Below are 25,134 nucleotides of genomic sequence, written 5' to 3'. Positions count from 1 at the left end.
GCAAGCACTTGATCCTCACCATCACTCGTGCCACTCCTCACCTCGCCCATGCCATCATCACCGCCGCTGCGTTCACACCACGCCCCAAAAATGGCCGTCTTCACCTTCGTCCGAATAGCTCTCCAAGTGATATGTTTGAGCTTCTTTGCCGATGACCACATCATGGAAAAGTGCTTGGAGCCCATGCCCACATCATGGAAAAGTGCTTGGAGCCCATGCCAAAGATGCCCATCAAGAAAGTCACTAAGTGACCCATGAGCTTGCCCTCCACAAATCCGTCACCCAATCCCACATAATCCCAACCTTCACCACATCGGCATCGGTTGGCCTTTTGTCTTTGGGACATCCCACACATATATAGCACATATACAACATATGCATATGTTGTACCTACATGAAATACACATCGGTTGGCCTTTTGTCGTTGGGACATCCCACACATATATACCCACACATATATAGCACATATACAACATATGCATATGTTGTACCTACATAAAATACACATAGATATAATGTTAGATAAACCTACTTCTTCTTGATCTAAGAAAAGTACTCTTCTAAAAGTTAAAAGTAAATAGTAAACTGAGTGATTACATTACCAAAAGGGTTTCTCACCTACTCCTTGTCTCATGATCACTTGACATGTGCAAGTTAAGGTCCAATACTTAGTACATTGTTTTTTTTGTCTTTTGGCTATCAGCTAAAAATGTGTGCATAAATGGAGCAAGAGTGTACATTTTATCCCCATTTAGTGTTACTAACTTTGGATCATGAGTTAGCTAACTTTGGATCATGAGTTAATGCGGCAAACCATTTGAATTTTACAAAAAGTTAATAGATTTAATTTGGTGGATTGTTGTGAACATTATTGCATAAAATTTTGGGGAAAAAATATCAAAATGGGTTGTATGATTTTGCGATAAAGAGGATGCATGGCATTTTTCTTAGTTGTTAGAAACCAGGCTACCATTGAGTTGCGCGACAGGGGTGTGTTGTGAGCTGATGTGGAAATACTCCATCCTCCCACAAAGAAACCTAGTTGTTAGAAACCAAGCTACCATCGAGTTGCGCGACGGGGGTGCGTTGTGAGCTGATGGAAATACTCCACCCTCCCACAAAGAAACCTGGCTCTTGTAGAAGAAAAAGGACAATTTTTAAGCGTCAAAAGAGAAGAAGGCCAATTAGAGGGTTTTTTTTTGGGGGGGGGGGGGTGAGGAGAAGGATATTTTGAGTGTGGAGTAGTGGGTTGCTTTAATCTAAAAAGGGTGCCTTAGAAGGCATAATAAAAATAATAATTGATAGTTGCGTAAATTCAACCCCATAGAGGCAAAGCTTAGAGGTGAAGGGATGCCTTTGAGTGTAAGGTCAAAAAGGTAAGGTAGATTGCAGGGCAGCCACGCGGGCTGCGGGGCGCTTTAGAATATTCGCAGGGGGAGGCAAACAAGTGTCTTTACACCAGGTCTTCCGTGAGGGGGCGGGCTGCCTAGTTTTATCTGGTGGTGTTCTGTAGACTGCGCCTCTGCAGGAAAAACCACCTTCCAAAACCTCCTTTCGATAAGTGGTTTTCCAACCATGGGCTGCCTCCATAGCCTCAGAATCCCCTTCCGCAGGCTCTGGCGTTCCTCTTTCGGCCGTCTCTTCCGCCGCAGTCGGGGTTTGTTCTCTGTCCTTTTGTTTCCCAATTGGGAAACGTTTTGTTTTCTTCCCTTGTTTTTCTTCTTGGCATAGCTTTGTCATGGCAATTTCCTTTGATGTTGTAATTAGCTGGAGAGTTTTGTTTAGATGCTTGGAATTGGGCCACCATTGCATTTATCATTTTGCTTCCAATCGTGTTATAATCTTGTCTTTCACTCCTTCACACTTGGGTGACTTAAAGCCATTATCAATTGAATTCTTGTGTGGATTCCCCTCTAGTTTTGTTTAGATGCTTAGAATTGTGTGGCTTTCCCTCTAGTTTTGTTTAGATGCTTAGAATTCTGCCTCATGTTATATCCTTGGGCTTAAAATCATGGTAATTCCCATCATCAAATCAACTTCTCGTGTGGATTTGCATTGAGTCTTGTTTAGATGCTTGGAATTGGGCCAACATTCCTTCAATCTTTTGCTTCCAAATCTTTTCTTAGACTGCTTTATACTTGGGTAACTTAAATCTGGTAATTACCATCATCAATCAAATTTTTGTGTTGGATTTGCCTTGAGTCTTGTTTAGATGCTTGGAATTGGGCCATCATTGCTTTAATTTTTTGCTTCCAATCATGTTATAATCTTGTTTTGGATTGTTTTATCCTTAAGCGACTTAAATCATGGTAATTTCTATCATGAGTCGAATTCTTAGGCGGATTTGCTTTAGAACTTGGGTGACTAAAATCATGACATTTGTCATCATTAATCAAATTATTGTGTAGATTTGGTTTACATGTTTGGAATTGGGCCAACATCGCTTTAATATTTTGCTTCCAATATTTTATATAATCTTATCATGGACTATTTTAGACTTTGGTGAGGTAAATTATGGTAATTGCCATCATCAATCAAATTATCATGGACTGTTTTTTAGACTCTGGTGAGTTAATTTATGGTTATTGCCATCATTATCAATCAAATTCTTGTGTTAATTTATGGTTATTGCCATCATTATCAATCAAATTCTTGTGTTGATTCGCCTAAAGTTTTGTTTAGAGGCTTGGAATTATGCTAGCATTGCGTTAATCTGCTGCTTCACATCATGTTACAATTGTGTCTTGGACTTCTTTTGACATTGATTTATATAAGACTTGGGTGATTTGAATGTTGGCTCTTGTAATTGGGCTTGATGCTTTTAACATTGCATTAATTTTTGTTTCTTTTTTCCTCAGTTGCTTCCTTTTAAGGTATTGCATTTAATGCTTATATATTGTATTGATTTTTGGGTCATACATGGGCAGGGAGAACATTTGAGAAGTTATACCAAGACGTGCAAGCATGTGGGTATGAGGATGTTCAAGTGATGTGGTCCATGATTCACAACCATCGTCATCCCATGAAGTCCATGAGGACTAGAAGGGTCACCTCAGAGTGAGGAGTTTTAGAGAGCTACCTAAACCTAAGGAGTAGAAAACTTGTATGTGGTACCTTAGGGGAGAAAGCATCCTTTTGTACATAATTTTTAATTGATGTTGTAGGAGATACTTTTTGGTGTTATATAGTCTACAAGGCAGTAAACTTGGCATGCTAGCTATTTGAATGAATACCTAGGTAGTGGAATGAGTCTCACACATCTTTTTTTGAAGAAAACCTTGCAGTTTATTATAGGATTGCCATGAGTTCACCACATAATAACCTAGTAATGCTTCATACAAGAACTCATGTGCCCCCATGATCATACTATGTTCTCATTGCCTTCATGGCTTAAAAGACTACTTGTCCCTATGCCATGATGGCCTTTAGGATCTTATGTTCTCGTAGGCTTTGTGGCTTAAACAAGTAGTTGGCCTTTTGTTGCCCTCTCAAAATTTTCTTTTCTTGGTAAGTTACATTGCATGTGATTGAACTTAAGCAAATTTTCTTGTCACACCAAACGCAAGAAGCTATGAAAGACCATCAATTAAAAATTTTCTTGCTACTTCATTGAGATCTTAAATCAAACATAGTCCTTAGTAGATATGTCTAGTCATGGGAAATTGTGATCTTAAATACATCATCATAAAGGCGCGGACTGAGTGAAGCATATTTAGTTTGAAAATTTAGGAGCCGAGCAAGGGTACAGAGCTCATACACATAAGTGCCAATTATGCAGTTGCTCAAACACATCCATGAATAAGACCATCAAACTAATAGCTTTGTCCATCCCCTTGTTAAGCTTTAACAAGCATTTTCTTCATGCTTTCAAACATTTATAACTAGAACTTGAAAATTTTGAGAAGGTTTTAGAGTATCTCCCAAGGAATCACATATGGGAATTTAGACAAAACTCTTGTAGAACCCTCTCTTTCTCAGAATCCACCAACCAAGTCCATGATTGATTTTGTTGAATATACAAGTTGTTTAACTTGGAAATTAGTTTCTCTTTCACACGAGAATTTGCATATGTATCCAACTATATCCACTAGTTCCAATAACATCTAAATTCTAGCTTGTTATTGATAGATCTTAAAATTGTGTTTCGACACATCACAATCACTTCATGTAGACATTCATCAAATGTTATTTTTTGGTCTACAAGGGAACTATAGTCCACATGAACAACCAAAGAGACTACTTGATGCACATTAATATGTCATAGTAGTAACAAGCTAGCATGCAAAGCTTCACACGAGAAAGTAAATAATGCAAATATGGATTTACTTTGCCCTAATATGAAGGATTGCATCAAACGTTGAAAGCTAATAAGTCCTTACCACACAATCGTGGCCAGTGACACAGATCCAAAAGAGCAATTTTTGGCAAGATGGTGACCATTAAACCATTACTTCTTTGTTAGAAGGCCGTGACAACATATAAATCATAGAAAATTTCTCTTAAAGCATAGGTCATCCATAGTGTGACCAACTAATCGCTACGTTTTACATGTAAATCAAGGACACAAATAAGTCCACTAGTGGTATCAAGGTCTCTCTTTGTTCTGCTACACTCAATATAAGAAGCAGACAACGAGATAAGTGATAAATGCTAGAATCCAACATTATTGGTAAATGACAAGGCACCCAAATCCTCTTGAGTATGTTAAAAAGATACACAATGTACTCCTAAACATCAAAACTTGAATGGATAAAAAATATGTTACATTCTTTGCATTATCATCCTTCGATTAGGTTAGAGTTTCTAAAAGTACTATTGCTTAGCCTTCATGCTATTTATAAAAATAACCCACAATGTATCATGACAGTGGAATTTTTGATATTTTATCAGCCAATCCTTTTGTAAAAGAAAGCTTGTAGAGAAAACTCGGGCAAAAATAGCCCTATATCTATTTTTGGAAGTAATAGACCTATAAATACTCAAGTGGGGATGCTTTTTGGCACACACTTGGGGGGAAAATTGGAACCCAATCCTGTGTCTTCTCTCTGGCTTGTATGTTTTCTATTTCGCATGTTTTTCGAGGTCTGTTGTTTGCGTTACAGTGGTATGAGAGCCTAGCTACGCTCTGTTAGAACCTGCCAGACTGTTCGTTTGTCGTTAGACAAAAGGTGTGTGTTTGGGGTACTCAGATAGCCCAGCATGAGACCAAGGATCTTGTGTGTGAAGGTAATAGGGTGACAGTACACAAAGACCAAGAGCCTAATGTGGACAAGTGATGCCAAAGTACACCCGCACCACACGTCACAACGACGACAACTAGGGCATCTAGCACAATGAACACCGGTAGGCCAAGCACACACCATAGGGCCAACACAGTAGTAGAGTAGGATATGCATAGCGATGGCCGGCAAAGCAAGAGGTAGTTGTTATTGACATGCTGACAGTGAGCGGCGGCAGACATCAGGCACCACGGGTGTCTCCTTAAGAAAGAGACAAAGGAAATGAAGCACTTATTTTATTATTTATACCCTTTTGTCCAAGCTTACAAAATGAGATATGGGATAAAAGAGAACCGTGTGGTAGCTCTATGTGAGCCGTGAGAAGAAGAAGAAGAGAAAGAAGAGAGAGACGAAGAAGAAGAAGAAGAAGAAGAGGAGGAGGAGGAGGAGGAGGAGAGAAAGAAGAAGGTGAAGTACAAGAAGAAGAGCAAGAAGAAGGTGAAGTAGAAGAAGAAGAGAGGAGAAGAAGAAGAAGAGAGGAGAAGAAGAAGGTGAAGTAGAAGAAGAAGAGAGGAGAAGAAGAAAAAGAGAGGAGGAGGAGAAGAAGTACATATTGTTTAGAAGTTACATCCTTTGAGTACTGATCAAATTTAAAGAAGGAGGAGGAGGAGGAGAAGAAGTACATATTGTTTAGAAGTTACATCCTTTGAGTACTAATTAATTTAGAGAGGAACTATCAATGGACGCAAAGAGAGCATCATGGTTAATGATGGTGCAACACACAATTTGTTTGATTATGCATTAGTTTTTTTTAAAAAAAAGACTTAAGATTTTCGAGATCATCGCTATATAGTATCTTTAGCAAACGCTTATGACCAAACCATTTGGGGCACTACAATGGTTTTAGATGTGCCCTTAGCTGCTCTCTGCAGGGATTCGAGACTCAGGTAGATTTCAAATTATGCACCTGACTCAGGGCCCTGACTCAGGGCCCTGACTCAAGGCCAACGTTATTCTAGGTTGTGTGGTTATTTCACTTAAGCAGTTTATGTTGTAATCATCAAGACAATAGTCTTGAGTTTGTGCATGAGGGTATGTTGCTATGCGTGGGTGAAAGCATGATGTGCAGGTTATACCGATGATTTCTGTTAATCGCAAGTAATTAATTGTTTAAAAACGACAGGACCGAATTTGTCGCCATCCACCATCAACAGCAGCAGCGAGCTTTTGTTGATGATGCTATTGAGCAGTTGTTTAAGACCGTCAGCTTGACTTAGCCATGATAAGTCCTCATCTTTACCTAATGGTTACATTTTCAGTTATTTTCGAATTGTTTTAAATTTTTTATTTTTCTTAACCATTCCATTTTGTAGCCAACAATTCATCAATGTAAGATTTATGCTTGTTTTTCTAGTATTAATTTATTTTTGCCAGAACTTTGGAAAAAAAAAGTTTACATTCCAAATCTACAATTCATGATGCATTTTACATTTTTGAACTAACTTATTAACATCTTGATCTTAGTGTTGCAATTTATTTAGTAGAAACAAAGTGAATCTCGGATTTATTGGATTGGATTCGAGTGTTACTCATTGGTCTCTGAGTCTGTCCAAGGTATTCCATGTCCATGAGAACCTCTGGGTTTACTTTGCAAACCAAGCTAATTCTGTCCTAAACTAAGGTTAACTATGTGTTAACTAGCTATGTACATGCTGGTATAATATCAGGATTAATTGTGTGTTAATCGACTATGTGTTAACTAGCTATGTACATGCTGGTATAATATCAGGATTAATTGTGTGTTAATCGACTATGTGCACTGACATATTTTGGTCTAAACTAGGGTTAACTATGTATTAACTAGCTGTGTGCATTGGTATAATATTATCAGGATTAAATGTGTGTTAATTGGTTGTGTGTGCTGACATTTATAAGAGGGAATGTTAGTCATAACCTCTTTGGTTAAACGGGGACACCTATGCGATCATTACTTACACATGGGAACGATTAATGTGTTTAATCACCCGTGTTGCGCTGATATTTACAATCGAGGATGGTTGTTTTCCTCAGTCAAGAGAGCTATCATGGAAGTGGAATTTTATTACCCAATTTTTTTTGTAAAAAAAAGCTTGTAGAGGAAACTCGGGCAAAAATAGCCTTGCATCTATTTTTGGAATTAATAAACCTATAAGTACTCAAGGGAGATGCTTTTGGCACACACTTGGGGGGAGAAATTGGAACCCAATCCCATGTCTTCTTTCTGGCTCATGTGTCTTCTATTTCACATGCTTTTTGAGGTATGCTATTTGTGTTACACAATGTTATGGGTTTAATAACCCCTTAACCAAGCATATACCCTACCTAACAAGTGCTCTAACTAACAAGATTCTCTTAGCACAATAAACTATGAGGCATCATGAACAAGTGGGAGTAATCCTCACCAGAATTGGATTGGTTGACTCACTCTTTGGTGGGAAGAGAAAGATCCGTGTGCCCTTAGGAGAGAGGTTTTTCTTAGTGTCATGACAAACCATGAGCTTGATATCTAGGAATGTGAGAAAATTTGGACCTACTAGAGTTTGTTGTGGGAACAAATCTCTATGTTGCAAAGGTGATTGCACGTTACTTTGTAAAAGGTGTCATTCACCTCATAGAAATCAAAAGTTTATGTAAAAATCATCCAATAATTGATAGTGTAAATATGGCGCAACAATAATTAGAAAGCCTCAAATAGCTAAACATCCATAAGGGGGGTCCCATGGGTACTAAGCCCGCTTCCAAACGCCAAACTTAAAAAAAAAACATCCAATAATTGATAATGTGTAAACACCCCTCAATAATAATAAAGCCTCTAACGGCTAAATCTTTTAAAGAAAGATATGGACACCTAGTTGTGTAAGTAAAATATTTTTCTTAAATTTTTTTTTCATTCTTTGTTCAAGCTCATAGATAAGATACAACATATTAGCAAGAAATTAGCTCATTGAGTCTCCATGTGTTCACCTCTCAATACAATGTTATTTGTTCTGCTGGACACATTTGGACTCTACAATGTTATTTGTTCTGTTGGACACATTTGGACTCTACAATTCACAAGCTTTTCTCGCCAACTCTAATTCAAGTTTCTCACAATGCTTTAATACAAGGTATCTTCATGAACAAAAGATGACACAATTGTAATTTGGCGAAATGAAAGCGATTTTCTCAAAATCTGCATTGTCACGTTTACTATCGCCCATGCTTACAAACGATGGAAGTGGGAAAATTTAATAGAGTCAAGAGGAGGTTATGAAGAAATCTAGGCAGATGTTGATGGCCAAGCTCCAATGGACAACTTTGGATCTAGCTAGATTGGAGCATGCAGTTCCTTGCCATAAAGCAATATGCTAACATCTACAACCACAACACCTTCACATTAATCCATTGTACTGAAGCTATGTTGTTGGAGTTGTGAGTTAGTTTATGAAGCACCACTTGTCTGATGAAGCACAATTGTCAAGTGAGACATTTCCTGAAGTGGAGGCAGGTCTCAAGTTGTCTTCTCTTGGGACTAATATCTCTTGCAAACTAAGCTGCACTGCAAATGGCCCCCCACTTCCTAAAAGTGACAGCAAAAAAATACCTCAAAAGGCTACTACCAACTTCAAGGCAATGCTTCTGCAAAAACATTACAAAATGCTTGAGAAGAGCTCAACGTGGTCTGTACTACATACAGCATGCGAGAAGGGAGATAAGAAAACAGTTCCTCAATGGCATGCACCCAGCCAATACCACTACGTGTGTTAAGCTTGACTGCATCACCATTATCAATAAGTTGTTAACTACCCTTGAAGACAAGAGACTACACTAGCCCCTGCTTATGTTTTGATGCTTTGGGCCAGGCCAGGCCCATACAAAACTGTGCAGACACATTCTCCGTACAAAGGTGAAAAGAAAAAAAAAACATGCCCTTTGTTTGTTTACCATCCACAAGTGTTCCTTTCTTTTCTCCAGCCTAAAAAAGCTTGAACTGTGCTTCAAAGGGCCCGGTTGTGCTGCTGCAAAGCATGTCAATGTGTTGGCAAACTAAATTGAGAAATTTCTAAAAAAGAGAAACAAAGAAATAAGCTCCTAATTAAGATTGGAGAGAGAGTGATGCATTACAACACAGGACTGACATCTTTATACCTTGGCATGGTGATAGATGGATGGGCCAATAGCTAGACAGCATGCCCCACTGCAGTCCCATAATATGCTCTTACCTGTAGGTCCACACAACAAATCAAGCCAACCTGTTAGAAGAATCCTGTTTCATTTCAGCTTTCATAGCAAAGATACCACAAACTTGGAAGACGCCGTTACCACAAGCTTGGAAGAACCAGCATTTCTATCAAGCTCACATTATGCCATCAAACAAAGGAGAAAATATCTACAAAACCCAAACAGTTCCCATTACAAAAACCAACCTTTTGAGGGTTTGCCAAGCTGAAAAGTTGCCTCCACAAGAACACTCACCCACCTTGAAGAGACCAGTAATTTTCTCGCAGTGATATGCTGGGCAAACCATAAACTAAACGAGCTTCTTCATTTGGTAAGAAAGCCTCCTTTCACCCTTGTAGTCGAAGCTTTGGCTCCCATGTGCTTGGCCTCCTTGTTATTCATGTTGCTGCCGTTCGTCAGCCAGGTTCTTCGCTGCCAGCTGCGTATGTAGCACTCCTTACGGGCTTGTGTGGCACTCCTTTGGATGCCCAGTGTGGCTGGATCCCTTACGTGGCATCTTGGGATAGGTTCCCCTTGTCTCAAACCAGGCTCCACCCAAAAACTTTTTGGCTCCTTCAGGTACTCAGGCGCTCCTTGCATACCAACATTATACTCCTTTGCCAGTTTCATGCCACTAAATGCATGCCAGCTTGTTGCTCCTCGCGTGCCTACAAGACACTCATCCCAGCACTCTGGACAGTTTTGTGTTCACACAAGGGCTGCGGTTTTGCCTGCCTCCAATGCCACTCACAATATGACTCGGTGTATGGAAAATGCCCGTCCCCCTTCAGTTTTGAACTCTTCTGTTGCAGCAAGTCATCAAGACGTTCCTGCAATGGGTGAGAGTGGTCTCCTAGCACAAACGAGCCTACTTCCTGCTCAAACTCAATCCAGCTCTGTCCAGGCTTCTTCCAAGCAGCTTCTTTCTGTCTAAGGTTATCCACATCTTCTGCACAATCTAGCAGCCCAGCATTAGTAAAGATGTTTGACATTAACAGATATGCAGCAGCATGCTTCGGCTGAAGACACACAGCACAATGAAAAAACTGTTTTCCCAGCTCCACATTCCCGTGCTTTTGACAAGCACTCAGCGAACACAACCACGTGATTAAATCAGGCTCCACAAGCATTATCGACAACATGTCTTTCACTCTAGTGAAATCTCCTGCTCGTCCCAGGAGGTCTATCATGCAGTTGTAATGTTCAATTTCTGGAGTTATGCCATAGTCTCTAGTCATGGATTGGAAGTACTCAATACCTGTGTCAACAAGGTTAGCATGACTGCATGCAGAAAGAATTGAAAGATAACTAACTCCGTTTGGTTTGATACCAGCATGCTGCATTTGCTTGAATTTAAGAAGGCTTGACGTATAATCCCCTTCATGGACATACCCAGCAATCAATGAAGTCCATGACACAACGTCCGGACTGTCCAGACCATCAAAAACAGCCTGAGCATCTGCCATGCTTGCACAACTCATGTATGTACGAATGAGAGTGCTTACCAGGAGAAAAATCCCATCATATCCAGCAAAGACAATCATGTGATGGATGTGTCTGCAAATCTCCATGCTCCCTGTCTCACAACAAGCTTGCAAAATGTAGGAAAGTGTAGTATCATCCACAGTTGCACCTTTTTCTTGCATCTGTTTGTAGAATTGCAGAACCTTCTCTCCTTTCTCCTGTTCCATGTATGCTGAGAGCATCGCATTCCATGACACAGCATCAGGCTTGGAAAACCGACCAAACATATTCTCTGCTTTTGTGATATTCCAACAAGTGCCATACATACTAACAAGAGTATTACATACAAAAACATCTGATTCTAAACCCTTCCTTCGCACATCAGCATGCAAAGCCTGGCCGATTTCTGAAGCCACCACTCTGGTCAAACAACTTTCAATAACAACAGCTGCATCTTTCTCAGCAAGCATGCAGCATGCCTGAAGAGCTGTCACGAGTGTCCGCTCATTCGGACTCACACCTTCCTCGTGCATCTGTCTGTAAAGTTGTAAAGCTCTCTCTCCTTGGCCCTGTTCCACATATGCTGCCAGCATAGCATTGAATAGCACGACATCCCTTTGAGTTAACCCAACAAACACATTTTCTGCTTCAGCAATGCTATGGCACTTACCATACATATTCACAAGAGTGCTGCCAACAAAGATATCCAAAGAAAAACCCTTCCTCCGACCATCAGCATGTATTGCCCGGCCAATCTCCAGAGTCGCCACTTTCCTTGATTGCCCATCGGGTTCTTCCTTCTCTGCAAGCATGCAACATGCTTGTAGGCTCACTACAAGCATCTGCTCATCTACATCTTGCATTTGTCTATAAAGCTGTAAAACCTTCTCTGCTTCGCTTTGCTCCAAATATGCTGAGAGCATTGCACTTCCTGACACAACATCATGCCAGGACAACAAACCAAACACTTTCTCTGCTTCTCCAGTGCTCCCACATTTTCCATACATGCTTACAAGGGTGCTACCAACAAAGACATCTGAAGCAAAGCCCTTTTTCTCAGCTTCAGCATGCAGCACCCTGCCGATTTCAAGGGTCACCAATTTGGTAAACCGCCCATCCAACATGACACCGGTTTCTTTCTCTGCGGAGGCACAACATGCTCGAAAAGCAATCAGATGTGTCTGCTTGTTTACACTCACATCTACCTCCTGCATATGGCTGTACGCCTGCAAAGCCTTCTCTCCGTCACACTGCTCAACATAGGCTGAGAGCAGTGCATTCCATGACACAGAATCAGGCTCTGACAATCCATTGAACACATTCTCAGCTTCTGCAATGCACCCACATTTGCCATACATACTAACAAGGGCGCTTCCAATAAAACCATCTGATGTGAAGCCCTTTCTCTGGGCATCATCATGCAGTCTCATGCCCTCTTGCAAGTTAGGTATGCTACCACAAGCTTTGAACACGCTGACCAAGGTGTATGCATTGGGCTCCACTCCTTCCTCTAGCATACACTGATACATATGCAAGGCGTCTTCACATTTCCCACAATCAATGTAACTGGAAATCATGGATGTCCAGGAGTAAACTGATCCATGTGGCAGTCTACGGAAGGTCCGTAGCGCGTCTGCGAGGCCGCCACATGAAGCCAGGGTGCTGACAAGGTAGTCACCAAGAAAGCTAGAGGTTTCCAAGCGATGTACGGCCATGTGGGCCTGCAATCTGGTGACATGGGTGAGGGCTTTTCTCTTGTGGCATGCTTTAAGGAGAGCAAAGAAGACATCACCTGAAGGGACAAGGCCATGTTGGGTGATGTAGGAGAGCGCATCAAAGGCCCTGTCCAGCTCTCCATGTTGACAAAGACTTTGAATTACACCAGATGAACTCTCGTAAGAGAAGCCCTGTAGCTTGTTGCCCTGCCATGCTGATGAGGTTGGGCTGCTTCTTGTGACCCTTGGAACGACACAGAAATGGCGGATCCACACAGGGCCACTGGCTAAGCGGCCCATAACTGGCCATTTACTTGGTGAGGCAACATGCCTCAATTCCCATGAATTATTTATCTAGAATAAAAATATATATACTATTAGATAAAACCATTTTCGTGAATAATGATGTTATTGCTAATGTTAATATAAAAACACTCATAAATTATAACCCAGCAATGTATCTAAGACACATATATAGACATTCCCACACAAAAACATTTATTTATTAATTTACTTGTAGCAATTTCAAACAAATAGCAAGTTAAATAAATATTTTATTGGTTCTACCTAATGCCAAGACTCATAAGTAGTTGGTTTTTGGGTCGACACTATACGGATCCAACGTTGGGAATAATTTTGGTTGTTTTTGTGTGTAAATGACTGGATAATTTTGGATTTACTTGAGATCCGTAAATAAGTATGAGTGGCCTAAACCCCTCCGCCGGGTCATTTGTGCTAACCGATGTAACATGCTTGGGGTAAAGTAATCTTGGACCTACCTTCAGCGGGTTTTGGCTTACTCTTTGGCATGCACAAATAATAGACATGCATGTCCTTGTACCGATTGTAAGGTTCTACGTAGACATATGTTTGTTCACATATGTCCTTGTACCAATTATAACTTCCTACGCAGACATATGTCTGTTCACATAGTGCATACTCGTAGCCTCTATACACATGTTTGTGTCTATGCCACATGCACATAGAACACATACACAAGCACATGAAGCACACATATAGAACACACATGCACATAGAATAAGATCATCCTTGCTTTGTAGGATGAAAAAGACCAATATCCAAAAAACAAAATAGTGAAAGAAGTGAGAATAAATCAACTGATCTAGCAGTCATTAGAAAAATGAAGCTTATGCTTCCTAAAGCAGATAAAGCTATGTTGGCAAGTGCTACAAAGAACTTGTATCGAAATGAGTAGCTCTATATGAAATAAATAAGACCCAGCCCCCTCTGGTACAAAGTAACCCTCAAAATAGGTGACATATGTCTCTATGTCATGGGCAATGTCAGAAACACACTCTTTCCTATATAAATATAACCCCAACTCCTCACCGGGAACACTAATCCCATATCTCTTGAAGCTCTCATCCATAACTTTGACCATGAAGAAGTTCATTGTAGGTAGAATCCTAAAACAAAGTAGAAATTAAGAAGTTACATAAAGAAACATGTAAATGTTTATATGATTTGTTATAATTTACATACAAAATTTACATACAAAGTAGTATCCTTAAATAAAGTAGAAATTAAGAAGTTACATAAAGAAACATGCAAATGTTTATATGGTTTGTTATAATTTATGTACCCATCCCTGTGGCCGTCTAGCATAATGCCTGTCGAGAGAAGGAAGGGATGCTATGTGTGAATTTCTCTCAAAAAGAACATATAGATTACCTAAGGAAAGTCTTTAAGCTATGCAGGCTGCTGAGTATAGAATTTCTCTTGACCCCAAAAAGTGTCAGTTCATGGTGCACCACGGTGTAATTCTTGGACACATTATCTCTAGGAATGGCATATCCACTGATGAGAGTAAGATCAAGGTCATTCTGTAAAGAAACTAAGTTATATAATGTCATATATTTAAAAAAGCTATAAATCAATAGAAAAAAATAGATATAAAAATATTAACCTTCATCAACCCTCGACCAAAGTGAATATGATGTCATACATCCTTGTCCCTAAAACAATTTGATTTTTTTCAAATACATACACAAAAGAAAGGACAAAGTGCCATGTGGCATCATATGGAGGCCTCTTTTAGCATGCAACCTCCTTATGTGCCACGTGGCAAGGGAGGGTACAGACAAAAAATTAGAATGCATAACTTTAATAAGATACCTAAAATAATCACTCGAAAGCATCTAAGATCTCTAACAATATTGATTGTCGTAAGCCTATGACTCTCAAGTAGAGCTAGTGCTAACACACTTGCTAGTGGGCCGAGGTAAGTCGGTCAGGGACACCTGCTAGTGGGCCGAGGTAGGTCGATCAAGGACACCTGCTGGTAACACACTTGCTACTAGTGGACTGAGGTAGCTAGGTCATACCTCCACCCCTTAGGAATCAACCTCGTATGTGACCACATAACGCTAAGGTTTGTAAAGAGTGGCAACACAAAATATCATTGAGTGTTGTTCTTAATGCCCACAATATCAAATAAATTGGGTCATTGACCAATTGATGAGGTGGATACCCATCACCAAAGTTAAGGTTGTTTAAATACTGTGTTGTATACAAAGTCTCTAAAAAATTTCACATTGACCATTTAGGTACTCTGTTGCATACAAAAACTAACCTTCACCAGTATCATTGATTGAATCCGCACTTAGTTGCTCCTTGTTCTCACCATGCATTACACTTAGTGCAGTGCTATTGATTTTGTCAACCTCGAGGTTTCAAGGTGCAAGAATAGCATGCTCCACAACACTTGAAATTCCTCTATACACCCATTCAATCAAGTATTCCATAGACTCTCTCTCTCTCTCTCTCTCTCTCTCTCTCTCTCTAAAAGCATTTTTGGTGGAATTATAATAATACCTTCTTTTATACCCCTGATTGTCCCATTGGCAATGTCTAGAACCCAATGTATGAATTCATGCTCCTTTGAGTTACTGCCATTTTGAAGAATTCGCATGTTCTGTGTAAGCTTCAATATTCTAGTGTCTCTAGATCTGTGAGAGTGACATAATGCGTCATTAACAACGTCCTCTCATCCTCCCTTTGGAACAACTAGTAAGGTCTATCTAAAAATGCTTCAAAGGCATATTGATGGGTCATAGCATATTGATGGGCCATGAGTTCCTCAACCCATATTATTAGCTTAGCTAGCTTCACAACATTTGCAGAGATGACCATTAACCTTTATATTAGCAGCATGTAGGTCTAATGGTATTTTGAACCGTGAGTGAGATGTGTAGCCAATCGCAAAGCAAGGCCGCAATGCCAGAAGATGCACATGCCAAAGCAATGTGCCCCTCCACATGCAATCAAAAAAGCAAACAATTATATGGAAAGCTCTTGCCAAACCCTCCAAGACTATCTAGAAAAAACACTTCACTAGCATCTGCATAGACTACTTCCAAAACACTTCATAAGCATCTGCATAGACTGCCTCCAAAATCTGATTAAGGGTAGCCTGTTGATAATCATTTAGAGTTGTTTTTCCATCTGATTGGCTGGCTAATCAGCATCAAACATTCTCTCTTATTACATTAAACCATTTTTAACCACCGACATAGTAGACGTGTCTTGCGAGATAGGAGGCATTCCCTTAAAATCAGCCAACCTTCATCCATACCTTCGGCCACGTTGTGGAAGAATGTGCTCTAAATGCAATAGAGACTCGTTCTTTGCCACTTCTTGCCAATCATTGAAATTTGCCATAATCATCGTAATGTATGAAAAAATTCGTCCGAAAGTGGCGATGAAAATCTTTCTCATAAAAGGTCAGGAGATACATGCTCACAAAACACCAAAATTGTGGCAAACAAGTGTCTCAATCGTGTGCTAATGGTTTGATGGAATGTAGCTTCTTACATACACACAAACCATTCTTCATCAATTTTTCAATAGACCTCTAGCTATACACATTGGACCTTGAAAGTAGGATAAAGTAGCCCATCAAAAGTGCATAAGTCATTGAAAGACTTACAACCCGTGTAAACAGTAAGCAACATATGTAGGAAATATTACTCACACCAATATTGTGTACATGTGGCCAATACTATTTCCTACCTTCTTTCTAGACCACTTCTTATTAATACCTACATTCCAAAACACACTTACATGGAAAGTCATTGTGAATCAAATCATTTGCATCATCGTGTAACTCATTGCATGTGAACCACTCAGCTTTTCTATTACTTTCTTTGCCCACTACACTCCATAAATCATTGTCATCTCGAAACATGATGTTATTATACATCATAAGATGAACTTGTAATCTTTAGACATTGGGTTTTTCATCATATATATCATATTCATAAATTCACCAACATGCTTTCGATGACACATAACGCACATCCAAGTACCCCCGCTGATCTCATACATAGTTGAATTTAACAATTTTCCTTGCCTTTCCACATGATTTACCCTCTGTATCTTGATTGTTGCACTAACATGACCCTTGTACACATATTTATATAAAATACTTAACTATTGTGATTGTGGAGCATACTTCAATGTTAGTGTGTGCCTTGTACTTTATGGAGAAGAAAGGATTAAATGGCATAATCCAACGATTGTCTACCATAACCCCTTTCAATTGTATGTTCCTGCCCCATCATCCCAATGCATGTAAATAGGATATCAATGGATATCTACCACATCAAATTGAGACAAGGTATGCGGATAACCATGACTATATTTCCCATCAATCATGCAAGGAGTAGCGGGATTTAGTGCACCACATGGACCATGAACATTACACTGTCTACTAATCTCATGTAACTCAAGAAACATTATCCTATTAGGCAACTTTACACATACTAATCAATCATAGTGACCAATCATAGTTGGCTTAAATTCATCTTCTAAAATCAATAATATGTGTGAGTGTGATAAACCTCTCTTTTTGTCTTATGCTTTTGATAAAACACACGGGTTGTTAGTTCTGATGAATCATGCACACTTTTCCCTAGCAGCAATGGTTCAAATATTTGAGGCCATTTTGGATTGCAAGTGAATATAATGAACAAATCTGGCTTACCCTTCTTCCTTATAATTACCATTGCATTCTGGTATAGCTGATACAAATACTATGGCCCTCCTAAATAAAAGAGTATGGTAACACAACTCTACGCCCTACAGTATTACCTATTACAATCCTTGCACCATCATTTGCATTAACCATGTTTGACAATCCTTGATACACTTCTTTACTTGCGCAAAGTTATTTGGTTATTGTGCATCCACACAAACCTTGATCATTCCTGGATATGCCTCATAATGTACTATTGGCAGTAGTCTCTCCCCACATAGAGGCTAATCATTGGTATCATGTATGTTGATATGTATAATCTTGTTCCTCTATCTTGTCCACTAGCTCTTCAGGCAAATAATCTTTCTTCCACCTAGAGCTTTCTATTTTGGTATCTGACTCCCTACTCAGTGCATCCAGCCACCCAATCTTAGCCACGAGAACATTATTAGATACGATGTTGCTTTGCCTTAAGTCTGTCGTAATGCTGCACCTCAAGTCTGACGTAGCACTGCATCACGAGTTTATCATTGTTGCCTTACTCCATTTGTTCCAGCTCATTGCTACAATGCCTTCAGCTCAGCTTCGTACCTTTAGCCAAGAATGATGAACAACTTACCTTTTTCGTCTAGTGAGACGGCTACCTCTAAGCTCCACAATCGCCTTCACAACACACAAAGTTTAGAATAAAAAGAACTTTAAATCAAGAAGTTATAGTGGATTCATACGATGAAATGCCACAAAAACTCTCTTTTGTGGGTGCCTTGGCAATACCATGAAAATGACTTACACTCTTTCCAATAAGTGGTGAGTGGACATAATATCTCATGTAGCAAGTTGTCTTGCTAAAGGGGCAATGCCTTACAACCTTGGAAAGAAAACATAGCCATGCACTTTTTGAGACTCAATAGGTAAAGGAAATCCTCATGCAAGTGAAGGAAGTGAAGGATGAGATAAAGGAAGAGGTGAAGGAAACAATTAGTAGCATAAGGGAAGTGTCACACATAAATTGAAGAAAGTAAATGAAGGGAGTTAGTGGCTCTCAAAATCCAAGCTGGAGGATTACTTGAAGGCTGGGAGAACTATGAGATTGATAGGTGGAAGGGATTGTGCCTAGAATCATAAAAAATAAAACTTAAGACATGTACTCATCATGCAATCCTCTCTTGGAGATACCAAAGTGAACAAAGTGGAAGTCTTGAAGTAGCACAGAAGCTTAAGGTAGAAAGATGTGGATTGAGCTCACCCCGTCATAATTGAAACAAAAAGGCATCAAAATTGCTAAAGTTTGAGCCACACATAAAGAAGGTAAATGGGTCGTTTTGCGTACTAGAAAAGCTCTTATCTAAAAACCTTCAACCTAAAGAAGCTAGCTGCTCAATCGTGACACCTATAGTCACCATAGCCTCAACAACATCCAATGTTGCATCTCCTAATTGCATAGTAAAATGGACATTCTTTTTTTGTTCCAATTTCTTTTGAACCCAAGATTTGGCATAAGACCTTTATGGCCTTCATTTATGTTTTAGGTCTCATAGGCCATTTTGGACTTCTGCAGATGTTAATAGAAATTTCTTTCTCTCACACACACATACACCCACCTCTCTCTCTCTCTCTCTCTCTCTCTCTCTCTCTCTCTCTCTCTCTCTCTCTCTCTCTCTCTCTCTCAACTGCACAGAGCTGAACATGATCATCTCATGAAGGACATCGTGAGACTGGATACTCAAAGGACTTGGCACCCACCTGTCTAGCCCCTTGGGACAAAGATGGCCTTTTATAGGGAGCATTTTCTTTGCTCGACAAAGGACGCCTTCATCACATGCCCACACTACATGGTGCGATGTGCGATTGGACAGCAGATCTACACCTCATCCCGTCAATTTAGAGTGGAGACAGCCAGATATAGGCCAAGGGTAGCTACACCAAAGGACATGATATGTCAGCTTTGTCACACAGAGGTTGAGACAGAGTTCTATCTCTCTCCCTCTCTCTCTCCACACACACACATGGACCTAACCCTAATTGTAACCTTAACCCTACTTCTAACCTTAGTCTATTTGTAACCTTAAACCTCAACCCTAGCTCTATTCATGTTCCTAGTCCTAACTCTACATCTAACCCTTGGTTTACCCATAGCTCTAAACCTAATTGAATGAACCCTAGTTTTGTAGGTGCCTAAATAATTTCAACCACTTCTTCCATGGTATCTCTTTTTTCCTCTCTTGTTTCCTTACAATCAACTTTTCTTTCCTAAGTAGTTCTCTATATTATCAATGGAGACAACAATTTTCTTTCCAAGAAGTGGCAACTATCTCTTAAAATTCATTTGGCAAAGTATTGTTAACAAATAATTTCTTGATCGTCAAATAGAACCTTTAAGTTTTTAGTCTATTGAAGCAGTCATTATCTCTAAAACTTCATGAGAAGCTTGCTCCACATATTGACATAGAAGAAGGCAAGCAGAGACCACTTCATTCTTGATGGATATTTCTCCCAATTATTTGAGCTAAATGCACTACAATTGTAATGGATAAAAGACCAAGCCAACAACTTCTAAAGTAAACTTTCTAGGTGTGCCCTTGTATTAGTGTGTTGGATTGTTTGCACAAAACATTTCTTTCTTCATATGCACTAGGGAAATAAAAAAGGTTATTGCTTTGTTTTCAACATGTCAATCAAAGGTCTAGCTTGGGTTGATCTAGTAAACTAGATGAGGTGATGAGCCGCTCTAGTAATAGTTATCTAAGGAGGGCACGGGTACAAAATTTGACCACACTAGGTGCATCAAGGATTGGGTAGTAACAATGTCTGGCCATATGATTTTATGACCTAAGGGATGTTCCATTTGCACTCTTTCTCTCATGACTATATCTTGGGGATAGTGGCTTAAACAATATTATAAAATGGGCATGGCTTGAGTGTTAGAAGATCACAACTCATGAGCATGATAAGACTACCATCTCGCATATGCAAAGACCAGTAGCCCACGAACGAAGATGTGCTAAATGAGTAAGCGAAGATGTTAGTTACAAAGAGAGAGTAGAGAACTTGCAACTTTCAGTGTGCCCCAAACTCTCGTTCGGTAAGCTTGGTCAATCTGAGAGAGAGAGAGAGAGAGAGAGAGAGAGAGAGAGAGAGAGAGAGAGAGAGAGAGAGAGAGAGAGAGAGAGAGAGAGAGAATTGGTCATTTAGAAGGTGAAAAGAATAGCTTAGGGGAGGTGTATATTGGAACCTTCTAGAATGTAGAGATTTTTATGGGAGGTATGCATGCACTTGAGAGTGTGTTCATGTTTGTGTGGATACGTTTGCTTGTGTGTGTTTGCAGTGTACATATGATTGGGTGGATGCTTGTGGATATGGGTTTGTATATGCTTATGAGTGCATGTAAGAACAATATAACACGTACATGTTAGTCACACATAATGCAATCCCTTATAAATGTGCATGCGTACACATACAAAGAGATAAAAATTATTAGGGATTAATATAGAGCACACACATGTTAGTCACACATAATATAGAGCACACACATGTTAGTCACACATAATGCATTCCCTTATATGAACGTGCATGCGTACATGTGCACACACAAAGAGATAAAAATTAATAAGGATTAATAAAATATTTATTATAGGTGAATATTAATATTAATAGTATAGGTCAATATTAAAATAAGTTTTTTAGAGTATTTATAGATTAATATTTAGTATAGATGAATATTTAAAGTATTTACAAATTAATCTTTAGTATAGGTAAATATTAATATTAGTAGTATAGGTAAATATTTAGTGTTTTTTATAGATAATAAAAAGAAAACAATAAGTATTAATGAAATATTTTTTAAAATAATTTATAGATTAATATTTAGTACATTTAAATATTAGTCTTTGCAATATAAGTTAATATTAGTACATATAAATATTAGCATTACCAATATAGATTAATACTAATATTGATATTGATAGTATCAAAATTAATGAGGAATAATAAGAAGATTTTTATAATATTTATCGACTAATTTTTTGTATGTTGGTAAATTTTTATTTCATATATTATTATTATTATTTTAAAAATATTTTATTTATCTATAACCTTTCATGTGCACATGAAATAAAGATTCCTAAGGATTAAATAAAATTTTAAACATAAATAAAAGGCCTATACAACTTATAATAAAAGTACTTAATTGTTCTTATATGTTTAATAACATGGACAACAAAGATCATAATAAAGGCCTTACTGCAACGTTCTTTGGAAGTTGATGACAAAAGGCCTTGCTACAGAGCATTCAAAACCTCAAAAAGGTGAGGTGATTTGAGATAGGAGCAAGTTGTTTTATTTGCAACAAATTTTGTGTGTATATGGGTGATATATGAAAAGGTCGGTAATAAGAGCGATGCCACACCGTGTGAAGAAAAGTGTTTCTCCAACTTCAAAAAAACTATTGCAATCCATGTGAAGAAAAATGTTTCTCCAAAATCAGAAAAACTATAGCAATCCATTGGTGTCACCACCAACTCGTGCATGTCTAATGTGGAGAGCATGATTAGTAGCTTGGGTTGCCACTTAAGTAATGACCATGCTGAAAGTAGTTCTACGAGAGAATCTATTGCTTCCAGTGTAACTAGCAATCATTAAATTAAGGAGATTGTGAAAAAGCTGCACGAACGTGTGTTATATTTGTGTCGATGTTTTTTGAGAGGACTAGGTTGTAAAAAGACTATTAATGTTATGAAGGAGTAACATGATAAGTTAGATGGTCATGTTGCCATGTTAGGTATAAATAACCAACTTAATATAACTTTGAATAAGATTACAACTTTAATAACCAAGATGAATCACACATTTGAAAAGCGTCTTGATGATCATTATGTATTCAAACTTATATTATTTAATTAACTTCTTTAAAGTATTAAAATGTTAATTATTTTCTTTAAGTACACATATATAGATACATACATACATGTGTGTATACGTGCCTGTATAAATACATGGAGAGAGAGAGAGAGAGAGAGAGAGAGAGAGAGAGAGAGAGAGAGAGAGCGAGATTTGGTGGGCTTAAAGTATTTGGGACTTAATTGTGTTTGTAAATAGAAGATGGTAGGACAAAGCAAAGATATACTATCAAAATTGGATAATGTTTCACATTTACCACATCTTAAACGGAGAATATTATTGGATTTAACATGTAAAGGACATCATTATATGGCTAGATAAAGAGAAATGTTTAAAAAACATGTGATTAGAAATGTAGAAGCAAGGGTGGTTTAAGTACACGTATATAGATAGATACATACATGTGTCTTTATGTATATATATGTGTATGCATGTCTGTATAAATACGTGAAGAGAGAGAGAGAGAGAGAGAGAGAGAGAGATACAACATCTTCAAAAGACCCAGTGGGTCTGTGAGACCAAAAGTGATACAATAGTGTCCATGTAATCTCAACATGGTACAAAAGAAAACAAAGCCTAGAGCTATGGGTGTGGAATGTCAAATTTGAGCCATATGATACAAAGTGGGAACATCATCATCGTACAACCTATGGAGCTAACCCATTGGTAGGTGGAGGGGGCTATCAAGGATATTGAGCATGGGGTTATTGTAGAAGGCTGCAGATCCGCCAGGTGTGGGAAGGTAGCTTTGTGCCTCTCCAAGATCTCCTGAAGTTGGGGCTGATGTTTGTGTTGTTGGGCGAGGTCCAAGGAGTCTGGGGCATTGGGTTCGTTGTAGTGCCATGGCCCGCTGGCGGTCTAGAGTCATGCCAGAGTGGGGTCTGGTGGGGGAGAGAGAGAGAGATTTGGTGAGCTTAAAGTCTTTGACTTAGTTGTGTTTGTAAATAGAAGTTGGTAGGATGAAGTAAAGATAGACTGTCGAAATCGGGTAATGTTTCGCATTTACCAGGTCTTGATTATTGGAGAATATTGTTGGATTTAACATGCAAAGCACATTGTTATATGGCTAGATAAAGACCAATGTTTAAAAAACATGCAATTAGAAATGTAGAAGTAAGGGTGGATTTTATTAGCATAGGAATTGGTTATTCTAGGTAGTGGCATTTGACAAAAGAATGTAGTGACCAAGAATGCAACTTGCGATGATATACTTCTCGAGAAAGGAATGTATAGATACACCGATTGGAATCAGTTCGATCCAACTAGGTCTTCTTGCCATTCAACTGCATATGAGAACATGTTTTTCACATCAAGGGTGTGATGACAAGTAGAGGAGGGTGCCTCTCTATTCTTCATCAATTTCCCTTAAGAGAGGGTATAGGGCACCTGGATATGTACATGCCCATTGGTGTTCAATACTCCTACTCTTCACTCATAGGATATTTTAATCATTTTAGTAGTTTTTCTATACTCAATTTTGGAAACATGAGACAAAAATATATATACGTTAGGTTGTGGGAAAGTGTTGTTGTAAAGTAAGACATGTGTCACTTTTGCCATTAGAGGAACCACCTGAGATTCTAAAAATTATATCATATGGCAATGATGCCATAAGAAGCAAATTATTTAGGAAGAACATATGGCTTACAATAGTGCCCTAGCTTTTGTATCATTGGGTTCTCATATTAATGAAATGTTTTATGAAAATGGAGGTATATATAACTTTTGAGTACATGGTAGTGTATATCATTATTGAGGTATATATAAATTTTGAGTTCATGGTAGTGTATATTATCATGGAGATGTATATAACTTTTGAGTTCATGGTAGTGTATATCATCATGTTGGAACTTTGTTGCTGCCAAATGAAGCAAAACAAGAGGACATAATTATACATGTACGATAGAGAGCATGAGCTACAAAACCGTTTGGATGGCAAGCCTGGTTTGGATCCTTGTATTTTGGGATTGTTTTAAGAGAATGATGCATGCAATCCATATATCCATGTATTTTTATGAGCTGTAGGGGAAGTATTGAGAAGCAATCCACATGCAGTCTTCAAGATGATAATTTACGAGAGCCACTCTTCCTCTAGATAGTAATTGGCATGCCCACGGCTAATGAGGTTGTTTCTATCATGTCAAGGCAAGGGGATGACTTCGATGTTGGCTATCAAGACATCCAAATTTTTAATCGATATCTAATTTGCATCGATCATACATGCCACTCCTATATATATCCAGTATGGTGATGTTCCTACCCATGTGTTAATACATGAGATTCAGAGTAAAAAATATGTTACTCATAAGTGCAACTTCTATGCCTTTAAGCTTTGGGTTGGGAAAATTATTCAAGGTGGCTTACAACGGTCTAATCTCTTCACTTGGCATGCTTTTCAATAGGATGGCAATGGCATCTTTTTCTTCTACAGGGGAAGCCAATACTTGCTAGTTGTTGCATGATGCTCTTCATTTTTGTTGACATGTGCGGGAAAAGAATCATTAATTTCATGTCCAAAAAAAGAAGAAGAAATTTAAGGCTGATTTTAGAGTTCTTTCACTTTAGCCCTAAATTTTTTTCCAATTCATTGTATGCCCCTTTTGAG

At 38.7% G+C, this 25,134-nt stretch overlaps 1 protein-coding gene and 1 long non-coding RNA gene across 4 annotated transcripts; one reads left to right on the top strand and one right to left on the bottom strand.

Moving 5' to 3' along the window:
• The first annotated feature begins 1,425 nt into the window (after positions 1 to 1,425).
• On the top strand, positions 1,426 to 3,276 carry LOC147606948 (uncharacterized). The gene is made up of 2 exons (XR_015264876.1): positions 1,426 to 1,657; positions 2,928 to 3,276. It is a non-coding gene; the product is annotated as an uncharacterized LOC147606948 (long non-coding RNA).
• Positions 3,277 to 8,399: 5,123 nt separating this feature from the next.
• LOC147606947 (putative pentatricopeptide repeat-containing protein At3g01580) lies at positions 8,400 to 12,975 on the bottom strand. 3 transcript variants are annotated; one of them, XM_086791585.1, is made up of 4 exons: positions 9,665 to 12,975; positions 9,387 to 9,460; positions 9,183 to 9,256; positions 8,400 to 8,876 (listed from the first exon to the last, which is right to left on the bottom strand). In XM_086791585.1, the coding sequence occupies exon 1, from the start codon at positions 12,935 to 12,937 to the stop codon at positions 10,127 to 10,129; it is 2,811 nt and encodes a 936-aa protein (XP_086647711.1). In that variant the 5' UTR covers positions 12,938 to 12,975; the 3' UTR covers positions 8,400 to 8,876; positions 9,183 to 9,256; positions 9,387 to 9,460; positions 9,665 to 10,126. The 3 variants fall into 3 exon arrangements, with proteins under 3 accessions (XP_086647711.1, XP_086647712.1, XP_086647710.1); XM_086791586.1 differs by having other exon boundaries at positions 9,183 to 9,253; XM_086791584.1 differs by having other exon boundaries at positions 8,400 to 9,256.
• Positions 12,976 to 25,134: the final 12,159 nt, after the last annotated feature.

Source organism: Cibotium barometz, chromosome 56 (genome assembly GCF_041138505.1).
Source record: "Cibotium barometz isolate CiBa-2024 chromosome 56, ASM4113850v1, whole genome shotgun sequence".
Taxonomy (NCBI): domain Eukaryota; kingdom Viridiplantae; phylum Streptophyta; class Polypodiopsida; order Cyatheales; family Cibotiaceae; genus Cibotium; species Cibotium barometz.
The sequence above is the reverse complement of the archived record's forward strand: the minus strand, read 5'-3'. Positions and strand labels throughout refer to the sequence as shown.

Excerpts from the sequence above, each read along its gene's own strand:
- LOC147606947 (XM_086791584.1), bottom strand. The coding sequence starts at position 12,937 with ATGGGCCGCTTAGCCAGTGGCCCTGTGTGGATCCGCCATTTCTGTGTC.